At 44.5% G+C, this 26,725-nt stretch overlaps 1 protein-coding gene across 9 annotated transcripts in view; it reads right to left on the bottom strand.

Moving 5' to 3' along the window:
• LOC128738457 (protein FAM107B) overlaps positions 1-26,725 on the bottom strand; it is a 149,865-nt gene that overhangs the window by 4,644 nt on the left and 118,496 nt on the right. For all 9 annotated transcript variants that reach the window (XM_053833609.1, XM_053833619.1, XM_053833673.1 and 6 more), the window contains one exon: positions 6,838-7,099. In XM_053833609.1, coding sequence (XP_053689584.1) covers positions 6,838-6,983 — 146 coding nt within the window. In that variant the 5' untranslated portion in view covers positions 6,984-7,099. The remainder of the gene's footprint in view (positions 1-6,837; positions 7,100-26,725) is intronic.

Here is a 26,725-nt window from a genome sequence, read left to right as displayed (position 1 = left end):
GTGTGTGTGCGTGTGTGTGTGCGTGTGTGCGTGTGTGTGTGTGTGTATGTGTGTGTGTGTGTATGTGTGTGTGTGTGTGTGTGTGTGTGTGTATGTGTGTGTGTGTGTGTGTGTGTGTGTGTGTGTGTGTGTGTGTGTGTGTGTGTGTGTGTGTGTGTGTGTGTGTGTGTGTGTGTGTGTGTGTGTGTGTGTGTGTGTGTGTGTGTGTGTGTGTGTGATACAATGCACCGCCCGCTGACCGGCAGCGCTTTTATGTCAAAAAATTACTTGCATCTTTTAGTTAGCAAGTTCGTCTTCCTAAATGCAAATAATTTTAGTCCTGGAGATAGAAGGTGATAGCTCTATCGTTCATCCAACGACCCATTTCTAGAATGCCTGGATATACACGCACATTCCGAAGTCGCCTACATAAACAATAAGCCCCGCATGAATACTTTTACATATCCACACTTCCAGAATAATTTTCATTATTCTGACGCGTATTTAGATTGACAAAATCATAGTTATAATTTGAAATAAGCAGCATGCGAAGCTGATTTGAAATAGTTCTCTTCTATATATATACCGTTTAAGTTCTATTTTGGAGATATTGCATTAAACGCGAAATTTCATTCATTCAAATTATCCGCTTTTATAATTTTAATCAAAATACAGCCCAAGAGAACATTTCAGTTGCTCAGCTACACATTTCAAAACTCTGCTAACTATTTTAATTTTGATGCATAACAGCATCATCTGTACCGTAGCGCCAACTACATGTCAAACGAAGCTCATATTGGTCAATAAACATCGAAAACAATTGGCATCTCGAATTATTTTTTATGGGGTTTCTATATGACATGTCATCGGAAACTACTTTAAGTTTGAAAATGTACTTATCCGTGCTTATCCTTTGTAAATCAGCGGGATTAGGAAGCCATCAGCACTAAACAACACACTCGCGCAAACTGCTGAAATAAATACTGAGTTTTAACACTGAAAATTTCGAAAGCAACGGAGCGATAAAATAAAAACATCTATTCTGAACCGTGCTGCCAGAACTCCAACTAAGACTAGGTTAATCGTGGTCCTAAAAAACATCTCGTTGGGATGAGGAGACATCACTTTTTCTAAAATAATAGATCGGCAAACAGTGGAACGTTAAAGGTCGTTCCAAGGTAGGTGGCAGTGACGTAGCCAGGATTTTCGTTCGGGGGGGGCCAAGTCATTTTTTTATAAGAAAAGTTTTAAACTTAAGAGGTTCACTCACCTCTGGAGGGAGGCCAAGTTAGTACGCAGAAAACCTTTTGTTTAAGAAATATATTTAATGCTTATGTTACAGAATGTTCTTTCGAATTAATTAATTAATTTGTTTAACTAAGTATTCATGTAACACAAGTAACTTTCTCATGGTTTTCATAAGTTTGCGTACAATATGATTTCTGCTAATTAGTTTGCTGGTGAGAAAAATGTTTTACAGGATTTTTAAAAACTTCATAGCTTCTGGCACTCTCGCATCGAACCTACTTTTCCCTCCGCAAGACGCTTCGATCAAGGAGTAATCAGACCGATAATCCTATTCTTCAGCAGACGGATTTCTCGCCGGATCTCTTCGAGATCGGGAGCCGGCACGCTGTTGTCGTTTGTAGGCACTCCGAGGTTAACTTCCGTTGCGTCTCCTATTGCTATATCGCCGTTGAGATGCTCATCGAAATACTGCTTCCACCTATCGAACACCTCGCGCTCGTTTGTGATTAGATCCCCTCCCTCGTCCCTACACATGTCAGGTTTAGGTGTGTAGCCCTTACGAGTTTGGTTTATCTCTTCGTAAAACGTGCGCGCGTCATTAACCCAGAATAGTTGTTCCAGCTCCTCACAATCTCTGTCCTCCTTCTGGCGCTTTTTCCTCCTCAGGATCATGGTCGACTCATTCCGCGCTTGTCGATTCTTGGCCAAATTCTCTCTCGTGGATATGATTAGATAGTTTTCCCAAGTTCTTCTTTTCCTACAATTCTATCGCTTGTTGGCATTCCCCGTCAAACCAATCATTTCGTGCACTCGATGTATGCACGAGCGTATCATACTCCATCCGTTTTCGAGGGTTGAAGCATCTAGCTCCGCAGAAGAAGGCAGAGCTTCATCCAGTACGCGCGCGTAGTTTTCGGCAACTGGCGGGTTGTTTAACTGCCGAATGTTTAACCGAGAAGAGCGGTTTTGTCGCGAGATATAAACCGAGTTTTAAACGCACATGTACTGCTACTAGGTAATGGTCCGAGTCGATAGGGAGCATACGTTGGTGATGTTCGAGAAAAACCGGCCCTCGATGAGAATATGGTCGATTTGGTTAGAAGTTCGTTGGTCAGGTGATCTCCAGGTGGCTTTGTGGATATCTTTGTGGGAAACGAAAATGCTCGGGAACTGCAAAGTTGATGCATCGCTGGCTGTTGTCGTTTGTGTCGGTGTGCAGACTATGGGGCCCGATCACAGGTCTATACATTGCTTCCCTGCCGACCTGGGTTCATAGCCTAGGTGCCGGCTGGGTTCATAGCCCCGATGACGATCTTGATGTCCTATCATGACTCATAAGCAGCTGTCGTACGTTGCCTTCAGCTGCGCATAGAAAGCTTCCTTCTCGTCGTCGAGTATACCTTCGTGTACGTTAATGATAGTGTAATTGAAGAAACGGCGTTTTATCCTCAACACGCACATTCTCTCGTTGATCGTTTTCCAGTCCTTTATGCGATTCTGCATTTTGCCCAACACTACGAAGCCCGTTCCCAGCTTGTTGGTCGCTCCACCGATCTGAAAAATTTGGGCTTTACTGCCACGGATCCTCCACGCCTTCTCGCCTTTGCGACATATCTCCGCTGCAGTGCCAGATGCCAAACTTTCGGGGTCCTAACTAATCGAGCAGCACTCTATCGCCACCAACGAAATTTAACGATATGCAGTTCCAGGTACCAAGCCTCCATTCCATGTCCATATTTCGTCGCCTTTTTTGACGTAGGACTACGTCTTACGGCAAGTTTAGATAGGGTGTCATTCCAAAAAATCGAAAAATGCGAGCGTCACGAAAAATGAAAGGTTTTGAGCGCCAATAGCTCAGCAGTTTTCCGATCGATTTTCAATATTCTTACACCAATCGATCGGAAAATCTTCTAAGAATTGACCCAAATGAAGAAAAGTATGGATTCTTGATGTTGAACTATTGAAAAATTGAAAATAATGAACCTATGTTTTACCAGAATTCTCGCTTCGTGATTGGTTGGAAGATTCTATATGATGATCTAAACCTATACCAATTTGATATCTGTGCTTGGGAAGTAAGCCAAACCAAGTGACCAAGGTTCCTCATTTTAACAAGATTTCTTAACACCGCGGTTAAACCTAGACCATTTTGATGTCCTTGCTTGGGAAGTACGCCAGAAAGAGTGACAGAGCCCCCTCGTGCCAACAGATTTCTTACGAACGCGATTAAACCTAGTCCAATTTGATGTCTGTGTTAGGGAAGTGTGCCAGAAAAAATGACACAAGCTCATTGTCCCAAGAGATCGCAAATTCTTTACTGCGAGACGATTAAACCTCGGCGAATTTGATATCTGTGTTGGAAAAATGTGCTACAACTGTAGTGTTCGGTTATAATACGACTCTGTATGAAGGTGAAATTAGTCATCATCGATTCTGCCAATTTCAAAAGCAGTTTTTTGGTTTGAAACAAAAATTCGGTTTATGAAAATATATTCGCTGTGTTCAGATTGGCAAGAAGAATGCAGCATATACATTTTTATAAACACAATCCCGCTTTTGGGTCGAAAAGCTGCTTCCGAAATTGGGCTTTCCGACAAAAGTCAATGACTGCTAGTTTCCCGTGAATACGCATTCTTACCGTTTCATTAGAAGTGTATTGAAAAGATGTGCTGTTGATAAAATAGGATTGAATTGGTAAAATCCCTTGAATGTGGGGAACCATGGGCATTGGCGGAACTAGCGCTCACTTCTAGGGGGGGCTATAGCCCCCGGCATTTTTTCGACCATTTTATTACTTTGGCATATTAAGATTAAATGTACATTGATGCATAGGAACTTTAAGTTGTGATGCATATAAAAATTACTCTTAGGTTTTTATTATGTAAAGTTATCTAACTATAGTTTTTTCTTAAATTTAAAAATCCAGCTTAAATTTTCTAGGGGGGCTGTATGTCTTCTAGGGGGGGCCCCCTAGCCCCCCCCCTAGCCCCCCGCCAATGACCATGGGTAATAAAAACAATCTTTAATTTCAGTAAGGTAGCTGGAAAGCAATAGTTTGTGTTCTTGATTTTGTTAAATTGTTTTCAAATGTACAATCTTTTGAGAATTGAACGTATGCAATGTTACTACTTTGATAAATGTTATATACAACGCATGTAGCATGTATATATGTTACATATAGCCAGGGCCTTTAATTATCACCGAATTTCAAACAAAACAGAAAATCTTTTTTCTTAGCATATATTGTTTTTTATGCCTCTGAGTTTCGTATGTACAACTGCACAGTGATTTTCATCGTAGTATACAAGTTCAATATATCGTAAAAATAGAACAGGAGAAAGTGATTTTCAAATCCACAAGGTGATATTCACTTCAGGAAAAAAACAATTTTAAATGCAGTAAATGAAAAGAAAAATCTTATGTCCAACAGCTGAACGCAATAGATGCTAAATAACAGCATAAATTTTTTTTATTGATTTTCACTGCTCAAACGTGAATATCAGTTTGTTACAATATCACAGGGCGCTGATATTGTATATTCTCGTGCATGAAGTTCATGCTTGCTGCATTTAGTTATTATGTACGTTTGATCAAAGCAAGCAGATTTTCAATGCAAGGTAGACTGATAATCCAGAAGTTTGAACGCTATGCTGATGAATATTAACAGCACTGCATATAGCATGTATACATGAAGAATTGAATGATTACAAGCATGAATACATGCTACTATCACTACAAAGAGACTTACGTAGTCCTGCGTCACCTATATATGCGGTCGTGTCTTGTACACAACCCCTCTGATTTTTTGTATGGACTCATCACTGCGACCAGTATAGTTAGATCTATTGTGATATCGCCCGGGTGTTTGCTGTATGACCTGTACTGCATTTATTTGCTATAATCGCTATTGAGTGAGCGATATGCTTATTGAATTTCATGCGTGCTTGTGTGTAATTGGGTTTTACCCTTCTTTTAATGCTTTCTCTACTATACCCACCTTGTTCCACATGATAGCGCTGTCCCCAATTATAGCCATCCCTGGCACTGCACACCAGTGCATTTAACTATAAGGATCTCATTTTGCACTGTCAATAGGCCTTATCGGGATAACATAGAATTCAGCATTAAGGAAGGGTAAATGAGGGGCCTGAGAATAAACCCATGCTAAAAGTCACTTTGAACATCGAATGGCTTGATTCTACTAAGATTCGAACCCACGACCATTCGCTTGCCAAAGCAGACTCGGTAACCTTGCGACTACAGAGCCCCCCTTCGTCGCCTTTGTCCATGCCGAATGTTCCAAGTAACGGAGAGCTAAGAGCTAAGAATTTTCACAGACTATGAGAGATACAAAACAATGTCGGTTATATTGTTATTCAAAGGTGCACTCATCAAAAATATACTTGTGCTACAGTTTTAGCTTGGTGTATTGTTATTCTGCATTGAAATTTTTTTTAAAAATGTAAGCCAAAACATTTCGGGGGGGCCCAAGGCCCCCAGGGCACCCCCCCTGGCTACGTGGCTGGTAGGTGGATAAGCCACGGTAATTGTTCGACTATTTTCATATAAATGGTGCAAACGTGGGACAAAAACGTTTCTTCTTTCTTTTTTTTTTTGTTGCTATATTGGTAAATTTTTGCGCAGAAATGGCTTCTAATTTTGTAGGTAACATTCAGCCCTATGTTCCAGGGGCTTCGTTCTTCAATGACGCTAAGCGGCTGAGCTTCTTGTTCCAATATAATAACGTCCGTAAGATTTTCAAAAAGCGTTATTTAATACTCTTAGCGGAATGGCAGTTTTCCAGAAAATAAAACTGTTGTATCCTGCAAAAGATATAGCTACTTTGTTAAATTCGGAAATATTCTGATTTAATTTAACGCTTCAAATTTTATAACCTTGTTCTGGAGGAAGATGAGTCGGTTGAAAACTTTGTTCTGGCAGCAAAGCTGCAGGCAGAATTTAGTGAATTTGTAGAATTTAAAGGGACAGCCATTAGAGTTTCTGATTAGAGCCTAATTTAAAATGTAATTCTCTAATTTCATGAAGTCTAATTTCAAATGTAATTCCTAGTCTAATCTCTAGCGTCAGCTTCTGTGTTTTATTATCAGAACCTAGAGGTACTAGGTACTATCAGACCCTAGAGAAGTAGTGTCCCATTAACTTGCAGAGCATTTTCAGGATTATCTATTTAAAAACAAAGGCAACCCGTTTATTTTATGAACACTATACTATATACCTGCGGACATATGACGTTTGACGTTTGCTAGCCGAAAATAGGTTCCTAATCAGCGAGCAGAGACGAACTAAGACGGATAGTATTGCGTCATTCAATAAAAATTTGAAATAAACTGCGAGCAAAGTGCAAAAGAAAATTTGCTTTGCCTTATAACTGGATTTGTAAGTTGTTTGTTAGCGTGTCAATGCAATGTTTTGCATATTCGCAGCTGTAAGAGATCATGCTTTCACTCGATCCTCTCGCGGAGTCCAAAAAAAAATTGTATCACCACATCTGACTGAAACAGTGTTGCGCACTTTACTGCTTTTACATTCGAGGGTCTATAATGCAGTGTTCATGGTTAATTTGCCCTAAACTTCTAGTCTAAAACTTACATTTTCTGGTTGAACATCAGCTCCCGGTGCAGGTTTTGTCGGTCCATCGATTCGGCGCAGGGGTTGATCAGCTTCTTCGGTACGATGAGTCCCTGGGCGTCCGTCATGATGCCTGGTGTTGCCGAGTGGTTGATCGGGGGCATCATCCGGTTCGGGCTGTTCTCCCGCGAGTGGCTACCGCCGGTACTGCCGTAACTACCGAAACGATCCGCTTGGTCCGAATGTCTTCGCCGCTGGCCGTACACCTCTAGTAAGCTGGCATCTGGAGTCAGTGCGTGTGTAACCCATCGGTATCGGTGAGAAATAGGGAAGAAGAAGAGAAGAAGAAAAAAACACAAACGTTCGATTAGATCCGTGCCGCACACGTGTTGCGTTAATTATCGCCGTTTCTGGTGCGGCAAATAGGTGGTGCGGTTAAGATAAGAGCACTAAATATGGACATAATGGCGCAGCCAGTAGCAGAAAACGAACGGAAAAGAAGACAAACTGCTTTGTCTGGTTCGAGGAGGCGATCTAATGTGATGAGTATGAGGCGATAAGGCGGGGGTGAAGCGCAAATTATATAGCGAAGGGTCGGCAAATGTCGACTGAACTGCGGTGCTGACCTGCCGGGTAAAAGAGGATGGACTCTACTATACCTCAGATAATGTATTGACTACATTCGAGCGCAACTCGGGTATGAAGATGATTGGTTTACTTGATTGCTTTCATAACATATGGAACCTATTGGATTATATATTATATGGAATGGAGTTGAAAAGAATGTATCAACTCAAATTAAAAGTTTTAATCTTTCTTCTACTTCAGCGACGAAGAGAAATTAAAATAATAAAATGGTATAAATAATTATTAGCGTTCTACAGTTGATATTTTTGACCGCAAATGCAGTTCAAACCTTGCTCGAAGAGCTTCATCTTCTCCCGTATGTTCTCAGTGGGATTGAGCTGTGGTCGGAACATGATTTTCTCGTATTGAACTGTTGCTTTCGTTCCAGGTAGATGACTAAGTAACCATCTAGGTGGGAACACTGGTGCTTCCTAGTATTGCCAGAAGGTGTTTTCGACACAATCGCGCATAGAATGCTGTCAATAGAAATAAACCAAGTGAGTTTCAGGTGAAAACACAGATTTAACCAATGAAACACTTCTGTATATTTGGAAAGTTGCAAAATGAAAAGAAAGTTGTAAACATGCATCGAGACTAATGACAAGAGTGGCAGAGTTTTCTATTTGTGAAAACAGGCTTGCGGTAATCGGGGGTCCTCTATTAAATTATGATTAAATCTAAGTTCCGGTATCTTTGATTCGACGACGTATTTAGCCACCGTTAAACCCCAATTATAAATTTCGTAGAACAGTGATGATCAGGAAACCCGACGGTAAATTTAAATTTTCTCTTTTCTCTCAAACCAGTAATCTGTGCGGCGGTCATCGCTTTTCAATGACCCCTTATTTGTTTATAACCACACGCTAATCGCTGACAGCTGGCGTGAAATATTGCTCGGGTCCGGCTGTTGCGTTGCGGCTCCGCTCATAAGTTTTCCAGAAACCAAGTAAGGGATTACCAGTTTTGGCACAAGCCATCGCACATTTCGTGTCGCGTGCACATGCTTGCTTGTTGTTGGATTGATTTCGCCGAGATTTCATGCACGCGGCAGATGTGGTTATTATGTTCAATGATTTCGAGGCCGGGAATCCTTATCTGCGCGAACCGGAATTCGCCGGCCAAAGTGGCACGTTCGATGTGCGGTTTTTCTTTTTCAAATGCCACCGTCTGTTACTTAATCCGCATGTGGTGACGATCAATTGTGAACGTTGCCGCATTAGGCAAAGTTCAACTTAATCCAAACTTGCGATTTCGAGATGTCGAAAAGCAGGCAAAACCGTCCGCACGCGGTGCTGTAACTAATGCAACCCAATCATAACCCGTAGTGACAATCCACTACGATTAAGCACTTAATCTGCGGACACAAAGGTAAAGCGAAAAACGGTCGTAATCAAATGGAGAAATACACTCAAAAAAAGTTAAACGCCGGGGATAAACTTCACAGAATGTAATACATTCGAACTTAGTACTTTAAAGTAACCGTGCAAACAGTCAAACAAACAAAACTGCAAAGCATTTTATGTTGGCCAGCCGGTTCTCACCTCCGAAAAGCATGCGGAAATGGAAGTGAAAAGTACAAGTTCGTTTTCCTCCGGTCGTTATTGTCGTCTGCTGCTGTCATTTCGCCACAGAGCACAACGCGGACGTTGGCCACTACACAGTACACTCGCACTGATACCCCACACTGCTGGTTACAACTACAAGAGCGAGACACGATTATGATGCCCTTAACCAGTCTCGGTTACGCCTGGTGTGCCGACCGATCATACCATACTGTATATAGTGGATGATGGTTGCGAGTTTTGTGCAGAAAACGAGCGAATCTAAATGAAATGGTACCGAGCACGCAAAAAAGTATAAGGACGGACACGCGGACGGACGGTCTGTGATCATTTGTGTGACGGTAAGATTATAGCCTGACACTGGCACTGTGACGACTATATTGCATAACCCCTACTAGTAGTTGTGGGGAAGCCGAGCCATTGTTTACACTCGCGTTGTGGTAGAAATTCGAGCAGGGCGTTGGGATTATTAAATCTTGAGTGGATTAGGAAGCTTTTTCTGACCTCTACATGAGCATACATTAGTAAAAAAAACTGTCAACCGAACAAGCACCAAATATTAGAATGTACTTCAGGGGAAAATATCAGCACAGAGAACGGACTTTTAAGTAAAAAGTCCCTACATGGAAAGAATGAATGTCAAATTAGTTGGGAAACTATAGTGATGATGTCGCTAAAGGCACATAGTATTCTGCGATAAGCTCATAACAGCTAGCTTCCGGCGCTAGTGTATCAGCGTCTGTGGCTCGAGCAGCACGTTTCACACAATCGTGTGGAAGCAGCTGTTTATCTCTCGCGACGTTAAATTCGATGAATCATCCTTTCCATTTGCAATGAAGATGGAACCTGAAGTGCCCTTAACCCCTCTAAGGTCTACATCATTTTTAGCACCGCAAAATTCACTAAAATGGCCATAACTTTTTTATCTTTTAATATTTTTTCACCAAATTTGGGAATTTTGCCGAAAATATTTTCTATTTTCATAATATCTATAGATAATGGTCATATGTCATATGGTCCCGGAGTTATTCCGGAGTTCCTTGGGGGACCGAGATCTGGCTTTTTTAGATAAAGTTGCCAAATATCTAAAATTTGTTTGAAATCTGTTGATTTTTGTAAACATATCATCGACTGTGGACATATCAGTTACTTTGCCGCAGTTATGAGCCATGGTGCGCACCATCCGGATCCGGAGGGACACTATGAATCCGGAACCGGTTCCCGTAACGGGACATTTCAGCATCAGTAAAGCATGTCGTGTCGCATATCAAAAAACATCAGCATTCGATAAAATAGCGATTGGTGATCATCTCATGTCTCTCAGAGGCCGTATGACCGGTTCCGGGTCCGGGGAGGGTTTCTTTTCTGATTCAAGCACAGAACGGATTTCGGAGGAACTTGTCCGGGACCTGGAATCGGCTATATGGCCTCTCAAAGACATGAGATGATCGCCAATCGCTATTTTATCGAATGTTGATGTTTTTTGATATGCGACACGACATGCTTTAATGAAGCTGAAATGCCTCGTTACGGGAACCGGTTCCGGATTTATAGTGTCCCCCCGGATCCGGATGGCGCGTACCATGGCTCATAACTGCGGCAAAGTAACTGATATGTCCACAGTCGATGATATGTTTGCAAAAATCAACAGATTTCAAACAAATTTTAGATATTTGGTAACTTTATCTAAAAAAGCCATATCTCGGTCCCCCAAGGAACTCCGGAATAACTCCGGGACCATATGGCATATGGCCATTATCTATAGATATTATAAAATAGAAAATATTTTCGGCGAAATTCCCAAATTTGGTGAAAAAATCTTGAAAAATAAAAAAGTTATGGTCATTTTAGTGAATTTTGCGGCGCTAAAAATGATGTAGACCTTAGAGGGGTTAACAGTTGTACCCTACGATACGGAAGTTGATTCTATCTACGATCAGCAAAGTGAACCAAGCCTTACGAGTACACCAGATGCCGAGCAAGAGGGGGAAAACATGCAACAAGGTGTCGGATCTGGTGCATCAAGCAGTTCTGATGACGAGTACGAGTATAGTGACCACGATGGCGATGAGCAGTCTTCAATACCAGCAGCGCTCCCTTCGCAACAAGAACTTGGTTCGAACCTAGACACGGCAACCACGAGGCGCAGCGAACGAGAGCGCAGGATTCCTGGTAAGTGCAAATATTTTAATACCGGGAGAACTTTTACTGCTGTAAAATTTCGCTCAACAGACGCAGATGCCTGCAATGGACCTTCACTTTAACCCGAACGTCCACTTCCCGATGTACCTGGTTCCTACAATGAGATCTTTGGCCACCCCGATGAACGCAACTGGTTGCAAGTCGTAAGAGAAGAACTCAATTCCATGAAACAAAACGACGTCTGGCATCTAGTGGAACGGTAGCGCGAAATTTTTCCGATCAAGGCGAAATGGGTGTTTTGCATCAAGGAGGATGAAGATGGCAAGCCTGCCCGTTATAAAGCGCGCTTAGTTGCTAAAGGCTTTCAACAGAAGGCAGAATTGAACCACACAGAAACTTATGCTCCGGTAGCAAGAATGGCGACGATCCGAACTGTACTCGCTGTGGCAGTTCATAGAAAGATGTACGTGCATCAGCTAGACGTGAAGACAGCTTTTCTCTACGGAGACCTGCAAGAGAACGTGTACCTGGCAGCCCCTGAAGGTGTTGGAACAACAAATTAAACGAGGCACTCTTGGCAAAAGGATTCGTACGCTCCAAACACGACTACTTTCTGTATACTCGGAGTCCCCCTAAGTCCCCCCTAATAAAAAAAAGAAAAAATACTCGGACTTCCAAGAAAGGTATGGTGTACGTCCTTGTATATGTCGACGATCTCCTGGTAGTCGGAGACCATTTGGATTCGGTCTTGGATACGAATAAGATGCTTTCGGAGCAGTTTCAAATGACGGATTGCGGAGAAATCAGCTGTTTCCTTGGAATCAAGATTCTATACGACAGATTAACAGGGAGACTTTCGCTATCAAATGAAGCTGGAATCAACCGTGTGCTCACCAAGTTTAGAATGGTTGAGTGCAATGCTGTCAAAACACCAATAGAAAAAGGATCTCAGCTGTCAGTTCAAAAAATCGCTCGGCTTCCCGTGTTGCGATAAGATGATCTATGATGAACTACATCCTCGATCGAAACTTCCAAGTCGTAGCACTGCAGGAACTTTGCTGGACAGGATAGAAGGTATGGAAAAGCGGGCATCGAGCGGCTACTTTCTACCAGAACTGTGGCATCACTAACGAGCTGGGAACCGGTTTTATAGTACTGGGAGAGATGCGCCAGCGTGTGATTGGTTGGCAACCGTTCAATGCAAGGATCTGCAAGTTGAGGATTAAGGGCCGTTTCTTCAATTACAGTATCATCAATGTGCACGGCCCTCACGAAGGGATATCCGATGACGAAAAGGAGGCGTTCTACGCGCAGCTGGAGCAGGTGTATAATGGCTGTCCGCGACGGGACGTGAAAATCGTCATCGGTGACATGAACGCGCATGTAGGACGGGAAGCTATATACAGTCCGGTAATCGGGCCAAACAGCCTGCATGCCGCAACGAACGAGAACGGCTAATGATGCGTAAATTTTGCAGCTTTCCGCGGTATGGTAGTCCGAAGTATCTTCTTCCCCCGCAAAGATATCCACAAGGCCACCTGGAGATCACCAGACCGACGAATAGAAAACCAAATTGACGATAAATTCTTCTCTGATGTTATAAACGTTCGCCCCTACCGCAGAGCGAATATAGATTCGGACCATGTCTTAGTTGCAGTCTGCATGCGCTCAAAACTCTCGACGGTGTATAACACGCGTCGCAGTCGTACGCCACGACCCAACATCGAGCAGCTACGAGACACCGGAGTTGCTCAGGAATACGCGCGACAGCTGGAAGCAACGGATGAGCAACTTGGCGCAGGAACTGAAGATGGTTGCAGAGGTATTAAGACCGGCATCGGCAGTACTGCTCTACCGGCACTAAGTACAATGAATCCGAACCGAAAAAACGATTGGTTCGACGGCGAATGCAAGCAATTAATGCTGGAGGTGAATGCAGTACGTGCGAGAATGCTGTAACACCGTACGAGGGCGAATGTGGAGCGATATAAATAGGGCCCTATTCTGTATGTCACGTCGAGTGTCACTTTGCTCGACTAGTCGACTTTTGGTATTATGTAAGTCACACGCGACCCGACTTTGTCGAGTAACTCGACTGAGTCCACCGCCAAAAAGTTAGTGACTAAACGGTTAGCAAGTGACGCCTGAGCTAGCTTTGTTTTGGTCGTGCATTGAGCCGCTATGCTGCCCGTTTTTCTTGCACTCGACACTCGACAGTGACTGAGTCGAGCCGAGTTTCTCGACGTGACTTACAGAATAGGGCACATAAGCATGGTCTTCCGGAGGAAAAAGCGCCAACAGGAAGAACGAGATCGCGAGGCGATGGAAGAACTGTACCGTGCTAACGATAAACGGAAGTTCTACGAGGAGTTAAACGTTTCGCGCAAAGCCTATGTGCCGCAGGTCGATATGTGTCGGGATTCAGACGATAATCTTCTCACGTACGAACGTGCGGTGACGATATGGAAATAGAGCACGAGCACGAGCAGAAGCTTGGAGCACGAGCAGAAGACGACAGAATACCAACCCCCGACCTCCAGGAGGTAGCAGAAGAGATCCGTCGGCTGAAGAACAATAAAGCGGCTATGGCTGATCAGCTACGCGGCGAGCTGCTGAAATACGGTGGTGACGCACTTGCTAGAGCGCTGCACCTGGTCATTGTCAAGATTTGGGAGGAGGAGCTACTACTGGAGGAGTCAACGGAAGGCATCGTGTGTCCGATCTACAAAAAGGGCGACAAGTTGGATTGTTGTAATTACCGCGCAATCACACTGTTGAACACCACCTAGAAGGTACTCTCCCAACTTTTATGCCAAGGAGGTCGTGGGGCAATATCAAGCGGGATTCATGGGGGATTCACCCGTGCCACCACGGATCAGATTTTCACGCTTCGGCAAGTGTTGCAGAAATGTCGCGAATACAACGTGCCCACGCATCATTTATTCATCGACTTCAAATCGGCGTATGACACGATCGATCGAGATCAGCAATGGCAGATTATGCACTACTACGGATTTCCGGATAAACTAACGCGATTGGTCAAGGCGACGATGGATCGAGTAATGTGTGTTGTTCGAGTATCAGGGACAGTCTCGAGTCGAGTTTGAATCTCGAAGAGGGTTACGGCAAGGTGATGCGCGTTCATGTTTGCTGTTTAACGTCGCTCTGGAGGGTGTGATAAGAAGAACGGGGATAGACACGAGTGGCACGAAGTCCATCCAGCTTCTTGGTTTTGCTGACGACGTTGACATTATTACACGTACCTTTGAGAGGATGGCGGAAACGTGTATCGGACTGAAAGCTGAAGCCAAACAGATCGGACTTGTCATTAATGTATCGAAAACAAAATACATGAAAGGAAGAGGTTCTAGAGAAGTGAATGCCGACCTCCCTCCCCAGATTCATTTAGACGGTGATGAAATCGAAGTGATAGAAGAGTTCCTGTATCTGGGCTCACTGGTTACCGCAGACAACGAAACCAGCAGAGAAATACAAAGACGCATTATGGCAGCAAATCGTGCCTACTTTGGACTCCGTAGGACATTGCGATCGAACAAAATTCGCCACTGCACGAAGTTAACAATCTGCAAGACGCTGATTAGACCGGTAGTCCTTTACGGTCATGAGGCATGGACTATGGTCGTGGAGGACCAACGCGCCATTAGTGTTTTCGAACAGAAGGTGTTGCGCACCATCTACGGCGGAGTGCAGATGGAAGACGGAACGTGGGGGAGGCGAACAAACCATGAATTGCATCAGCTGCTTAGGGAACCACCCACCGCTCACATCGCGAAAATCGGTTGCCTGCGATGGGCTGGACACGTCTTGAGGATGTCGGACGATAGTCCGGTTAAAAGAGTTCTCAATAATGATTCGACCGGAACGAGACGGCGGGGCGCGCAGCGAGCAAGATGGATCGATCAAGTGGAAGGCGACCTGCGGACCCAACGCAGACTACGTGGCAGGCGAATTGCGGCCATGGACCGAGTGGAATGGAGACGACTTCTTCGTACAGCAGAGGAAACTACGGCCTGGAGCTGATTAAGTAAGTAAGTATATCTAGTTTTTGATAAATTCAACGATAGCAGGTTGATTGCAAAGAATTCGTTGAGAAGTAGAAGATATTGTTTCATATGGAGCTACAATCAATTCCTTGGTGGAAAACAGATGTTTCATCTGCAAAGAGACGCAATTTTCCATGGAGGTTCAGCTCGGCCAGGTCGTTGGTGAATATTAAAAAGAATATTGGCCTCAGATTACTACCTTGGGGCACACCCGCAGACACTGTTCCCAGCGACATTATATAGTCTCCAACAGACACGAACTGGGTTCTGTTTGTGAGCTAGCTTTTACCGAATGATTTTGCGATTCCATAAGCCACCAGTTTATTAATTAAAAGTCCATGGTCTATTGTATCCAAAACTTTTTTGAAGTGAATAAACGGGGATACTACTATTTTTCAATTGTCCAACGGGTCATAGATGCTCTCTACCAGGTCAGAGGATGCTGACAGTACGATTAAGCCTTACCTGAATCCGTACTGATGCTTGTAAATAAGGCCATAATGATCGATGAAATTCATAATCCGACTAACGATAAGCTTTTCCATTATTTTGTCAAGCACAGACAGGTGCTGGAGTTACTAAACTACAGTGCTGTCAGCAAAATTCCCCTCGATCCTCTAGCAGTTACTTCCAAACTGATGATGCCGTATCGATGATTAATTATACCCTTAAAATCATCTAATTATTGAAATCGGAATAAAACCTTCCGATCGGTTGCTCTCATATGGCATCAACCGGATGCAAACATAATGCGATTTCACAGATAGACTAATTGAAAGTATAAAATTGGCAGAATGGCTCCGATTGTGAACATCGTAAAGCAATTTTCAAGCAGCTCAAGCCCGAACCTAATTTGTTCGTTTGGATCAAATCGTTATTTTTTTTCGTTGAATCGTTTCATGCCATTTTCAGCAAATCTCCTTATTGTGCGTCATTTGTGCAACTTTTTGCAGCACCGCGTTTTATACGTCGCACATATCGGCAAACAAAACCACACGGCAATCAGTACCATAATGACAAAATAGTCGGAAAAAAAATCCAGAAAAATGGTCTTTCAATTGGTTATAATATACATTCAACACGCAGTACACAATCAGACAAAAGCACAGTGAAACCCCTTCGATTGGGTCGTGTCACGCATGCATTCCGACAGGTCGCCATTCTCCGAGAACCGAACCGAAATGCAAAGGCCCTCGACTTGACGAAGCGATACTGTCGAATGTACCATATTATAATGATTCCCGCCCAGTACCTTTATTTTTGCATAACAAACAGGTAGGAAAAACATATGAACATACCGCCCTACACTTGGATTAACCATCCGCCGACGACTGAAGCTGCTCCAAGGGGTCTGTTTTGTTTGGTTGAGTGAAGTGATGGTGTTGATAATGTCAAGTGACAGTTTCAACAATACAACGGCACTCACCGGTAATGCGTACACAAAGCCCACGTGCGTTGCTGCAGAACGATTCGATGAAGTTTTATAAACAATCCAGGAATATAAAAGAATGGCAAATGTTAGCTCACTCATTATGTCATATAATGTTACGGTTGATGGCCATCATCAACCGGTGCATTTGAAATGTTTGCCAGAGTCGCAATGATCCTGTTGACGTGTATTTATTTTCATCCGTATGTCAACCGGGAATGTTTGCAGAGCATCCTCCGAGAACCGTTTTCTGTTTGTATTTAAATCCTTGCTTGATTGGAAAAACGATTTTCAGCACGATTTAATTTAGATGGTAAATCCTATCGGAAGCTTTCCAGCCTGATAGGTATTGGGCGGAAATCGGATCAGAAAGCGCACGAACTAAAATTCAATTTGCAGCAGCTGCCGCCGCCAACGCCGCCTGCGTCGCTCCTGTCGCCGAGAGGTTCTGTCACTCTTACCGCCTTTTCGTTTGATTTGATTTGATCCAGCCTGTGGTTCGGGATGGATTCGGAATTCCAATACCTAGTGGACAGTGGTGTCAAGATTTAGTAACATCGGCCATAGACTACTGTGCACGCAAAATATGCGTCGAATTATTTGAAAGCTCTCCATCAACGAATTATCGCTGTTTGTCTGTGGTAATATATTCAATTAAAAGGCGTTTTTTAACTTTAAAAACTGGCACTTATTCCTTCCAAGCACTACCACTCCTTCCAAGTACGACCACCAGTTTGTGCTCGCATTGACAAAATGACGCAATAACAACACAGGTTTAAAATCCAATTTTTACACATCACCAGCCAGCTATACTGCAAAACCTCACCGTCGTCGAGTTTACTGCATCACTGCGCAAAAAAACGGTAAACGATCATGCCGAAACGAGGGGCTTCGCAGTCTATGTGATTACGCGACAACCACCTATGCAAGTCAACAAAAGTAATTTCTACCGTACCGAGCCGCCTCGACCAAGCATAGCTGCCATTTAAAGTTTGCCACTTCTTCCACGTCTTATCTAGTGACACTTTTAGTGTCACCCTTAACGAATCATCCGTTTTAACAAACGGCGACGTCAATGACCTTGAAAGGAATGGTGCGAACTACGTTCGTATGTGTGCGAATTCTGTGATAACACCTGCTACAGACTGGTGTGGTGAGGTTTTACCACAGAGAACAGACATCCATTCAGGAACAAGTTTTTCTGGATTTCTTGGATGAAATTTCAAATTAAAATCGCCCAATATACCAGCGACACCACCACTATAGTTTCCCAACTAAATGATTTTTTTCTAGACTAAATGATTTGTACATTGACAACAGTTCGGTTCTGGCGCTAGTATATAAGAACTATTAACACTACATTAGCGCCAGAAGACTAGCTGTTGTGACCTTATTGTAGAATTTTATGCGCCTTTAGCGACACCAACTCTATAGTGTCCCAACTAATTTGACATAAGTTTTATTCAAGTGGGAACATTCTGCGTGAAAGTCTGTTCTCTGTGGTTTTACTTTCTAAGCCATTTAGGTACTTTTTATTGACTTATGTAACAACAACCAATTTGTAATTATTGTACAGCTAAAAACTATTCGAAGACGGAGTACGACCCTAAAAACCAAATTAGTCGTCTTCTGTGCAACTTGTTCGATTTATTCACTTGTTTTAAATGTACATACCATGTTGGCAGCAAGGAGAAATAATTATGATCATTTTAACACCGTTTCTCTGTTTGGAATACACAACTAACCGAATAGATTAGATTTCGAATGCATTCACATCGTCTGCGTCTGCTCCTGCTGCTACTGGTGAGAGGACACACTAAAAGTGGTCACCCCCTCACTCCGTCACATCGCAGCCGCTGTCGACACACAAATATGCCATCTAGGGGCATGCATAAGTAAGCCCCGAACACGACGGACACTCACCCGGCTCTGCCGGTGCACCGCTCTAACAGCGGTAGCACTTGAACCAGGAGGCCGGCCTTTACTACGTTCGACTAATTTACAAGTCAAAGCACGCACCCAAGTGGTTATGTTAATCGCTTGCAGTCTTGTCAAGCGGTGGCCTGCAACAATCGGCTCGATGGCCCCAAATTAGGAGCTCGAGCGGCTGCCGATAAACAGGCGTAAAATATATTGGGCGAAACACTCTGTTGGCAGTTTGCAGTGATTTGTTGCAAAAGTCATTGCTAGCGGTATGATGTGATATGTGACGTCGTATTCTTGATTATAATGGTATCTGGTCGGTTGGAAGACCAGTTTAGATTGCTCCATCACAGTCCAGCAGTGGAACTGTTTTGTAATAGTGGCATGAGGTTAGACACCATATTGCATTCACTAGAGATTGGCTAGAGAAGATGCTGCAGTGCTGCTCAATATACAGTTATAAAAATTCACAGCCTCTTGTTTGTTCGCATAACGAAACATTCATTCACTAAAGGCTTTTTTGAAGAAAAATAAACTTAAACTCACAAAATTGATGAACAACGGGTTAAATCTTTGTGCTGCGACAGATCCTCCAAAAGTGTCGCAAATACCAAGTCCTCACGCATCACATATCGCTAGATTTGAAGACCGCCTACGATATCATCAACCGTGAAGAGCTTGACAAAAATGGCTTTCCCAGGAAGCTGACAGGACTGATTAAGGCCACGATGAATGGTGTACAATACTTACTTTACTTTACTTTAATGGCCGACAGTCCATGTTAGCAGATCCTAGCCGAATATATTAGTGATTTCTAGGATTCTCGGTTTTGGGCTGCCAGTCTCCGGTCACTCTGCTGCGCGTGTGTCTTCCTCGATCGCACACAACCAACGTGTACGTGGTCTACCTGCAAGCAGACAACCTCGCCAAAGTTCTCCGCGGAGCACTATATTCGCTGACCTTTCTTCTAGCATTCGGGTTACATGTCCAGCCCACTGTAACCGCCGGCGCCTGAACCGCTTCACACAATATCATCATATTTCTACACATCGTACAACTCGTGGTTCATGGGTCTACGCCATTCGCGGTTTCCGCCAAGTATTAACCGCAAATGTTTTCGTTCAAATACACCAAGTGTACGCCGATCTGCGTCTCTCAACGTCCATGACTCATGACCGTAGAGGGCCACCGGCAATATTAATGTTTTGTACATAGCTAATTTTGTACGCATCCGCAAACTTCGTGACTTTAGCTGGCTACCGGAGTGCGTAGAAGCCCTATTTGCAGCAGAAATACGGCTCTTCACATCTCGAGTGACGTCGTTGGCGCATATTACCAGAGTTCCCAGATATGTGAATTCGTCGACAACCTCGTACCGTTTTCCATCTATTTCCATCTCAGTTATATGGATTATCGACGGCTAACACACGCTGACACACGAACAACGGCACGTGCAGTACCTTGCAAGTCGAAAGGGCCGGCATAGTGTCGTCGTCCTGCCAGTAAAAACTAGTTAGATTTAAACTTCTCGCTCGGTGCTAATCTGCAATTGATGTAGGAAGAGGCACAATATGTGTCGATAACCCAACCAAACGCGTCGCTGTCTTGATAAGTGGATTTTGCAGTCTCCTTTTGTCCAGCGCCTCTATGGTTCAAAGGTACAAGTACCAGCGAACCACATGCCCTGGCGGGTGTTGTGGGTTCAAATCCGGTTATAATCTCAAATTATAGCTTGGTTCGACTCATGCACCTTCCAGCATTGGACAAAAGGTAGGAGTCGAAATGACTACTTGTCAAGTGTAGCTACCAATATCCCCCCCCCACTTTCCTTTCCGCTCTTCCCCTCCTTCACCAAAAAATTTTCATTTTTTTCCCCTACCGTCCCTTCATCAATTGAAGAACCATCATTTCAAAAAATATCTGATATTTCACCATCTATTCTGACGCTTGGTTGTGATTTGTCTAGCGTTGTACAACACAGTTTTATTAACTTGGTGGGAAAACCGTGATCGAGCATTATCTGCCATAATTCGTTTCTTTTCACTGAATCGTACGTTGCCTTAAAATCCACAAACAGATGGTGAGTCCGCAAGTTGTATTCCCGAAATTAGTTAAGGATTTGACGTAAGGTAAACATTTGATGCGTAGTCGATCTTCCTTTTCGAAAACCACGCTTGTAATAGCACTATGCCGCAACGGATGTAGGAGGTAACCTGTTAAAAAGAATACAGGCGAATACCTTATGGGCGGAATTTAGATGTGTTACGCCCCGATAGTAACTACAGTCGGTGTCCCTTCTTGTATATCGGGGAAATGAGACCATCAAGACCAGTCTGAAAACTTTCATCCAGATTTTTTCGATTGTGGCATGGATTGCTTTGTGCAGCTGCTCACTCTCCAGTTTTAGAAGTTCGGCCGGAATTCCTTCCTTCTCAGCGGCCTTTCCGTTTTTAAGCTCTTTTATCACCTTTTTAACTTCAACTAGCGTGGGTGGTTGTATAGCTTGACCATCTTTCTTAATTCGTATTCTGTGTCTGACACTTTCTCTATTACCTGTACCATTTAGAAGCTCTTCAAAGTGCTCTTTCCACCTGGCAGCCACCACAGCCTCGCCAGGGTCGTTGTACATCGCTGGCACCGGAATGGTCTTATTCGCCGTACAATTTTATAAAAAAAAACTCGCGTCATTCCTGGCAAAGCAACCTTCTGCTTCACTGAGTACCTGCTCTTGGTACTCACGCTTGCAACGCCGATGGGTTCTTTTCTCTGCTGCTCGTAGCTCTTTATATCGTTCCCTGTTTTGACGTGTAGCCGCAGTGGGCATGCAACTCCTAGCCACGTTCTTCTCATCTGTCGCTCTTTAGCACTCTCAGGGATGGAAGATCAGTGATTCTGACAAAATCTGTGAGTTATCGCCACACGCACAGATCACGATCCGTACAGATCAAGACAAACAGTGAATCTTTAGCGTTGATCACAAGATTTTGTTCTCTAAACAATTTCAGCAGTCGATCACAGTGTTACATGTTACCTAGCTGCGAGAAAGAAGGTCACACATGTTGTTTGTATTGTGATTCATACGATGCACACAACCAATCGTCTGTATCTGTTATAATTCTCAACGCAATCATGCAATGAACATGATCTGATATGAGGTTTGTCATAATCTGTGCGGATCGCGACAAAGTGTTTGTCGCTTACAAGTAGTGATGTCAATGAATCTGAATCTGATCGCTTCTATGATCTTGATCGCTAGAAGCGATTTTTCCCATCCCTGAGCACTCTTTATCAAACCTGCCATTTCTTGGTCGGCTTGTCCCGGTATCCAGTACCTAAGTGGATGTGCTTTTTAACACATCGTGGGCTTGCCCCGCCAGGCTTGGCATACACTTTTCGCTTTGATTTTGCTCTTTTGATTACTGCTCCTCAGCCAAGCAGAATTTGAAAAAGTGGTGTATGGGTCATTTGTAGAGCTAGTGATTATCTATAATATTGCTGAAGAAAGTGAAGTTTTATCTTTGGTATTTACCGCGCTTTAGGGCAGCAATGCCGTTGGTAGCAAAAAGAGCGCTCTTTTGGCTACCAAGAGGGTAGCAGCCTTATAGCGCCATAAATACAAAATGCACAGTAATGCTTACTTCAGCAATATTGTAGATAAAAACAAATTCTACAAACGCCCCATACATCACTTTTTCAAATTTTGCTTGGCTGAGATGCAGTAATCAAAAGAGCAAAATCGAAGCGAAAAGTGTATGCAAAGCATGCTTGCCGCCACCTCGCATCCAAAGTGTCTTTCTTCACTTATTTGTTGTTCTATTCTCTCATCAAGCTTCTGGGCATATTCTGTGGCCACGCCCTGAGCCGATGATCGCTGGATGTTCAGCCGAATAGTTCTCTGTCTTCTGGAACTAGTTACTAGTCAGAAAAGTATCGTCCATAAATCAAGACATGATCGATTTGGGAGCACGTTTCACCATTCGGGTGTCTCCAGGTGTTCATTCGAATTTTTCGGCGTACAAAGTAGGTGCTACAGATTGCCATACCTCTGGCTGCAGCGCAGTTTATCAACCTCAGGCCGTTATCATTGGTCGTCGAGTGAAGGCTCTCTATTCCAATGATTGGGTGGAAAAACTCTTCCCTTCCGATCTGTACATTCGTATTCTCGATGGGGGGGTTCGTTCGGGTTTGTCGTTAGTTGGAGCGTGTGTACTGATCAAGCTATAGTTGAAGAACTTGCCCTTGATCCTCAGCAGGCAGATACGGTTCGCTATCCGCAACCTGCGACCCGTGCGGTCCTTGCAGTAAGGTTGTGCATTGCAAAACTCATGTTGAACAATGTGAAAATCATGATGAACCCTGTGAGAATCACTACAGAGAATCAGTACTGTGTGAGGATATCGGGCGCGTTATTAAGCCCGTTTGAAAAATGCAGATGACTTCGATAAGGTGACGATAATTCCTGTCTCCTGTTCAATATCGCGTTAGAACTTGTTAAAAGGTGTTATAAAACGTGCGGGTTTGAACATGCGGGCACGATCTTCAATAAATCAAGCTAACTTATCTGTTTCGCTGAAGATGTAAACATTGCCGGGAGGATGTTCCAGGCGGATGCTGAACAGAATACTAAACTAAAACGTGAAGCAGTGAAGGTTGGTTTAGTGGTGAATACGTCTAAATCCAAGTACCGGTTGGCAAGAGGAACCGAGCGTGAACGAGCTCGCAAAGCCAATAGTGTACAATTCGACGAGGGTGAGTTTGTATAACTGGTAAACGCTAGTAATGTTTGGCTGGTAAACGGCTGGATGATGCGGAATATAGACCCAATAATGGTCGTTAGCCTCTTATCCAGCAACTCCGATCCCGACCTCCTCGTGGTACCAGCCGGAATACGAGCAACCTTTGCGGAGATCGGGTAACCAACCCCGGTGGAAACTAAGGTCGAATACTAACCGGGAAGGAAGTATAGTGAGTCTCGGCACTCTAAGATGGCATCCCCATCACGAGACTCGGTAGTGTTGCCCCAGTACGGCTACACACCTAAATTAAACTTAAACTAACATTCAAGCATATTCGGAGCGGAATATTCGGCATCGACCTAGGCGACGGAACAAGGACGACAAATGGAGACTCGGGACCTAGAACTGCAGATCGCTAAATTTCGCAGGTTGCGAGCGTGTGCTGATTGAACAGCTGGAACCCCGCAAACTCGGCATCGTAGCTCTGCAAGAAATCAGCCGGAAAGGAGAGAAGGTTTGGAAGATCCGTGGCGAAGAGGCCCAGTTTTACCAGAGCGGTGGCGCTACCAACGAACTGGGAACGGGCTTTGTAGTGCAGGGCGGAATGCAGGATCGCGTGATAGATTGGAAGGCGATCAACGAGAGAATGTGTGTATTGAGGATAAAGGGCCGTTTCTTCAATTATAGCATCATTAACGTGCACTGCCTGCACGAAGGTAGACCCGACGATGAGAAAGAAGTGTTCTACTCGAGGCTGGAAGCAACGTACGACAGCTGCTCGTCACGAGACATCGGGGATATGGACGCCCAGGTCGGTAGGGAAGAAATGTATAGACCGGTGGTAGGACCCCATAGCCTGCACACCGACACAAACGATAACGGCCAACGATGTATAAACTTCGCAGCTTCCCGAGGCCTGGTGATCCGAAGTACCTTTTTCCCGCGCAAGGATATCCACAAAGCCACCTGGAGTTCATCTGACCAACGTACAATGAACCAAATTGACCACGTTCTCATAGAGGGCCGGTTTTTCTCTAACATCACGAACGTACGCTCCCGACGGGGTGCGGATATTGATTCTGACCATTACCTAGTAGCAGTACATGTGCGCTCAAAGCTGTCCACCGTATACCGGACACGTCAAAGCCGCCCTCCTCGGCTGAACATCAGGCAGCTAGATAACCCACAAGCTGCCGAGAACTACGCGCGAGTACTGAATGAGGCACTGCCTTCTTCCGAGGAGTTAGGTGCTTCAAACCTCGAAGACGGTTGGGGTAGAATACGCTCGGCCATCGGAGAGGCCGCTACCGCGCCACTAGGCCTCGGAGTACATAAAATGATTGGTTTGATGGGGAATGCCAACAAGCGGTGGAGGAGAAAAAAAATGCTTGGAAAAATTATCTAAGTATTGCCACTAGAGAGAGCCTGGCCAAATACCGACGAGCTAGGAACCAGTTGACCACGATCCTGAGGAGAAAAAAGCGCCAAAAGGAGGACAGAGATCGTGAAGAATTGGAGCAACTATTCCGAGCTAATGACACGCGCAAGTTTTATGAGAAGGTGAACCAAACTCGGAAGGGCTACACACCGAAACCTGACATGTGTAGGGACGAGGGAGGGAATCTAATTACAAACGAGCGCGAGGTGGTCGACAGGTGGAAGCAGTTCTTCGATGAACACCTCAATGGCGAAGACGCAAAAGGAGGCGGAACGGAAATTAACCTAGGAGCGCCCATGGAAGATAGTAATGTCCCTCACCTGATCTCCAAGAAGTCAAACGAGAAATCGGGCTGCTGAAGACCACTAAAGCCGCTGGGAAGGACCGCCAACCGGCAGAGCTTTATAAACATGGCGGAGAAACGCTAGCAAAGGCTCTTCACTGGGTTATTTCGAGGATTTGGGAGGAGGAAAAGCTACCGGAGGAATGGATGGAAGGAGTGGTTTGTCCCATCTACAAAAAGGGTGATCGGCTAGACTGCTGCAACTATCGTGGTATTACGCTGGTAAACGCCGCCTACAAGGTACTCTCCCAGATCCTGTTACGCCGGTTGTCACCGATAGCACAAGGTTTCGTAGGGAATTATCAGCCGGGTTTCATAGGGGCTCGCGCAACTACGGACCAAATTTTTACTATCCGACAGATCTTACAGAAATGTCGGGGGAACAACGTGCCCACGCATCACATCTTTATTGATTTCAAAGCAGCATACGATACAGTCGATCGAGACAAGCTATGGCAGATAATGCACGAATAGGGTTTTCCGGACAAACTGACGCGACTGATCAGAGCTACATTAGATCGAGTGATGTGCTTCGTACGCATCTCTGGGACACTCTCGAGTCCCTTCGAGACGCGACGAGGGTTAAGACAAGGTGACGGTCTATCCTGCATGCGGTTCAACATCGCTCTTGAGGGGGTGATCCGACGAGCGGGCATCGAAACGCGAGGCACGATTTTTACCAAGAGTAGCCAACTGCTAGGCTTTGCAGGTGACTTCGATATCATTGCCAGGAACTTTGCGACGGCGGAGGCAATCTACGCCAGACTGAAAGCGGAGTCTAGGAGAATTGGGCTAAAACTAAATGCGTCGAAGCCCAAATACATGAAAGGAAGAGGCTCAAAGGAAACAAATACGCGCTCCCACGGACGGTAACCGTTGACGGCGACGAACTAGAAGTGGTAGAGGAGTTCGTGTATTTGGGATCGCTGGTGACCGCGGAGAACAACACTAGTAAGGAGATCCAGCGGCGCATCCAAGCGGGAAATCGGGCCTACTATGTCCTTCGTAAAACGCTACGATCAGGAAGCATACGCCGCCGCACGAAGCTAACAATGTACAAAACCATTATTAGACCGGTAATTCTTTATGGACTTGAAGCCGTGACGCTACTTACGGAGGACATACGCGCCCTTGCCGTGTTTGAGCGGAAAGTGCTGCGGACGATATTTGGCGGAGTACAAACTAAAAGCGGAGAGTGGCGGAGGCGTATGAATCACGAGCTAAGGCACTGCTTGGGGAGACTTCTATCGTACATCTAGCGAAAGTTAGCAGACTACGGTGGGCCGGACACGTCGTAAGGATGCCGGACGACAGTGCGACGAAAATAGTACTCTTCAACAACCCCACCGGCACCAGGAACAGGGGGGCAACGTGCACGATGGCTCGACCAGGTCGAAAGCGATTTGCGACTTCTGAGACGACTAGGAAATTGGCGACGAGTGGCCCAAGACCGAGTTGAATGGAGACGAGTGCTTGAAACAGCACGAGCCACCCCGGCTCTATGCTGCTAAAGAAGAGGAAGAGTTTGTATAACACGAGTCGTTGATGGCGTCTGAAGCGAACTTACAGAAGCGAATTACGCAGACGTATTTTGCCGGAAGTCGTGCTTACAGAGAGCTCCACAAGTTCCTAAGGTCTGGTAAGC

The sequence above is a fragment of the Sabethes cyaneus genome, chromosome 1 (genome assembly GCF_943734655.1).
Source record: "Sabethes cyaneus chromosome 1, idSabCyanKW18_F2, whole genome shotgun sequence".
Lineage (NCBI taxonomy): Eukaryota > Metazoa > Arthropoda > Insecta > Diptera > Culicidae > Sabethes > Sabethes cyaneus.
This window is presented reverse-complemented; position numbering and strand designations above follow the sequence as displayed.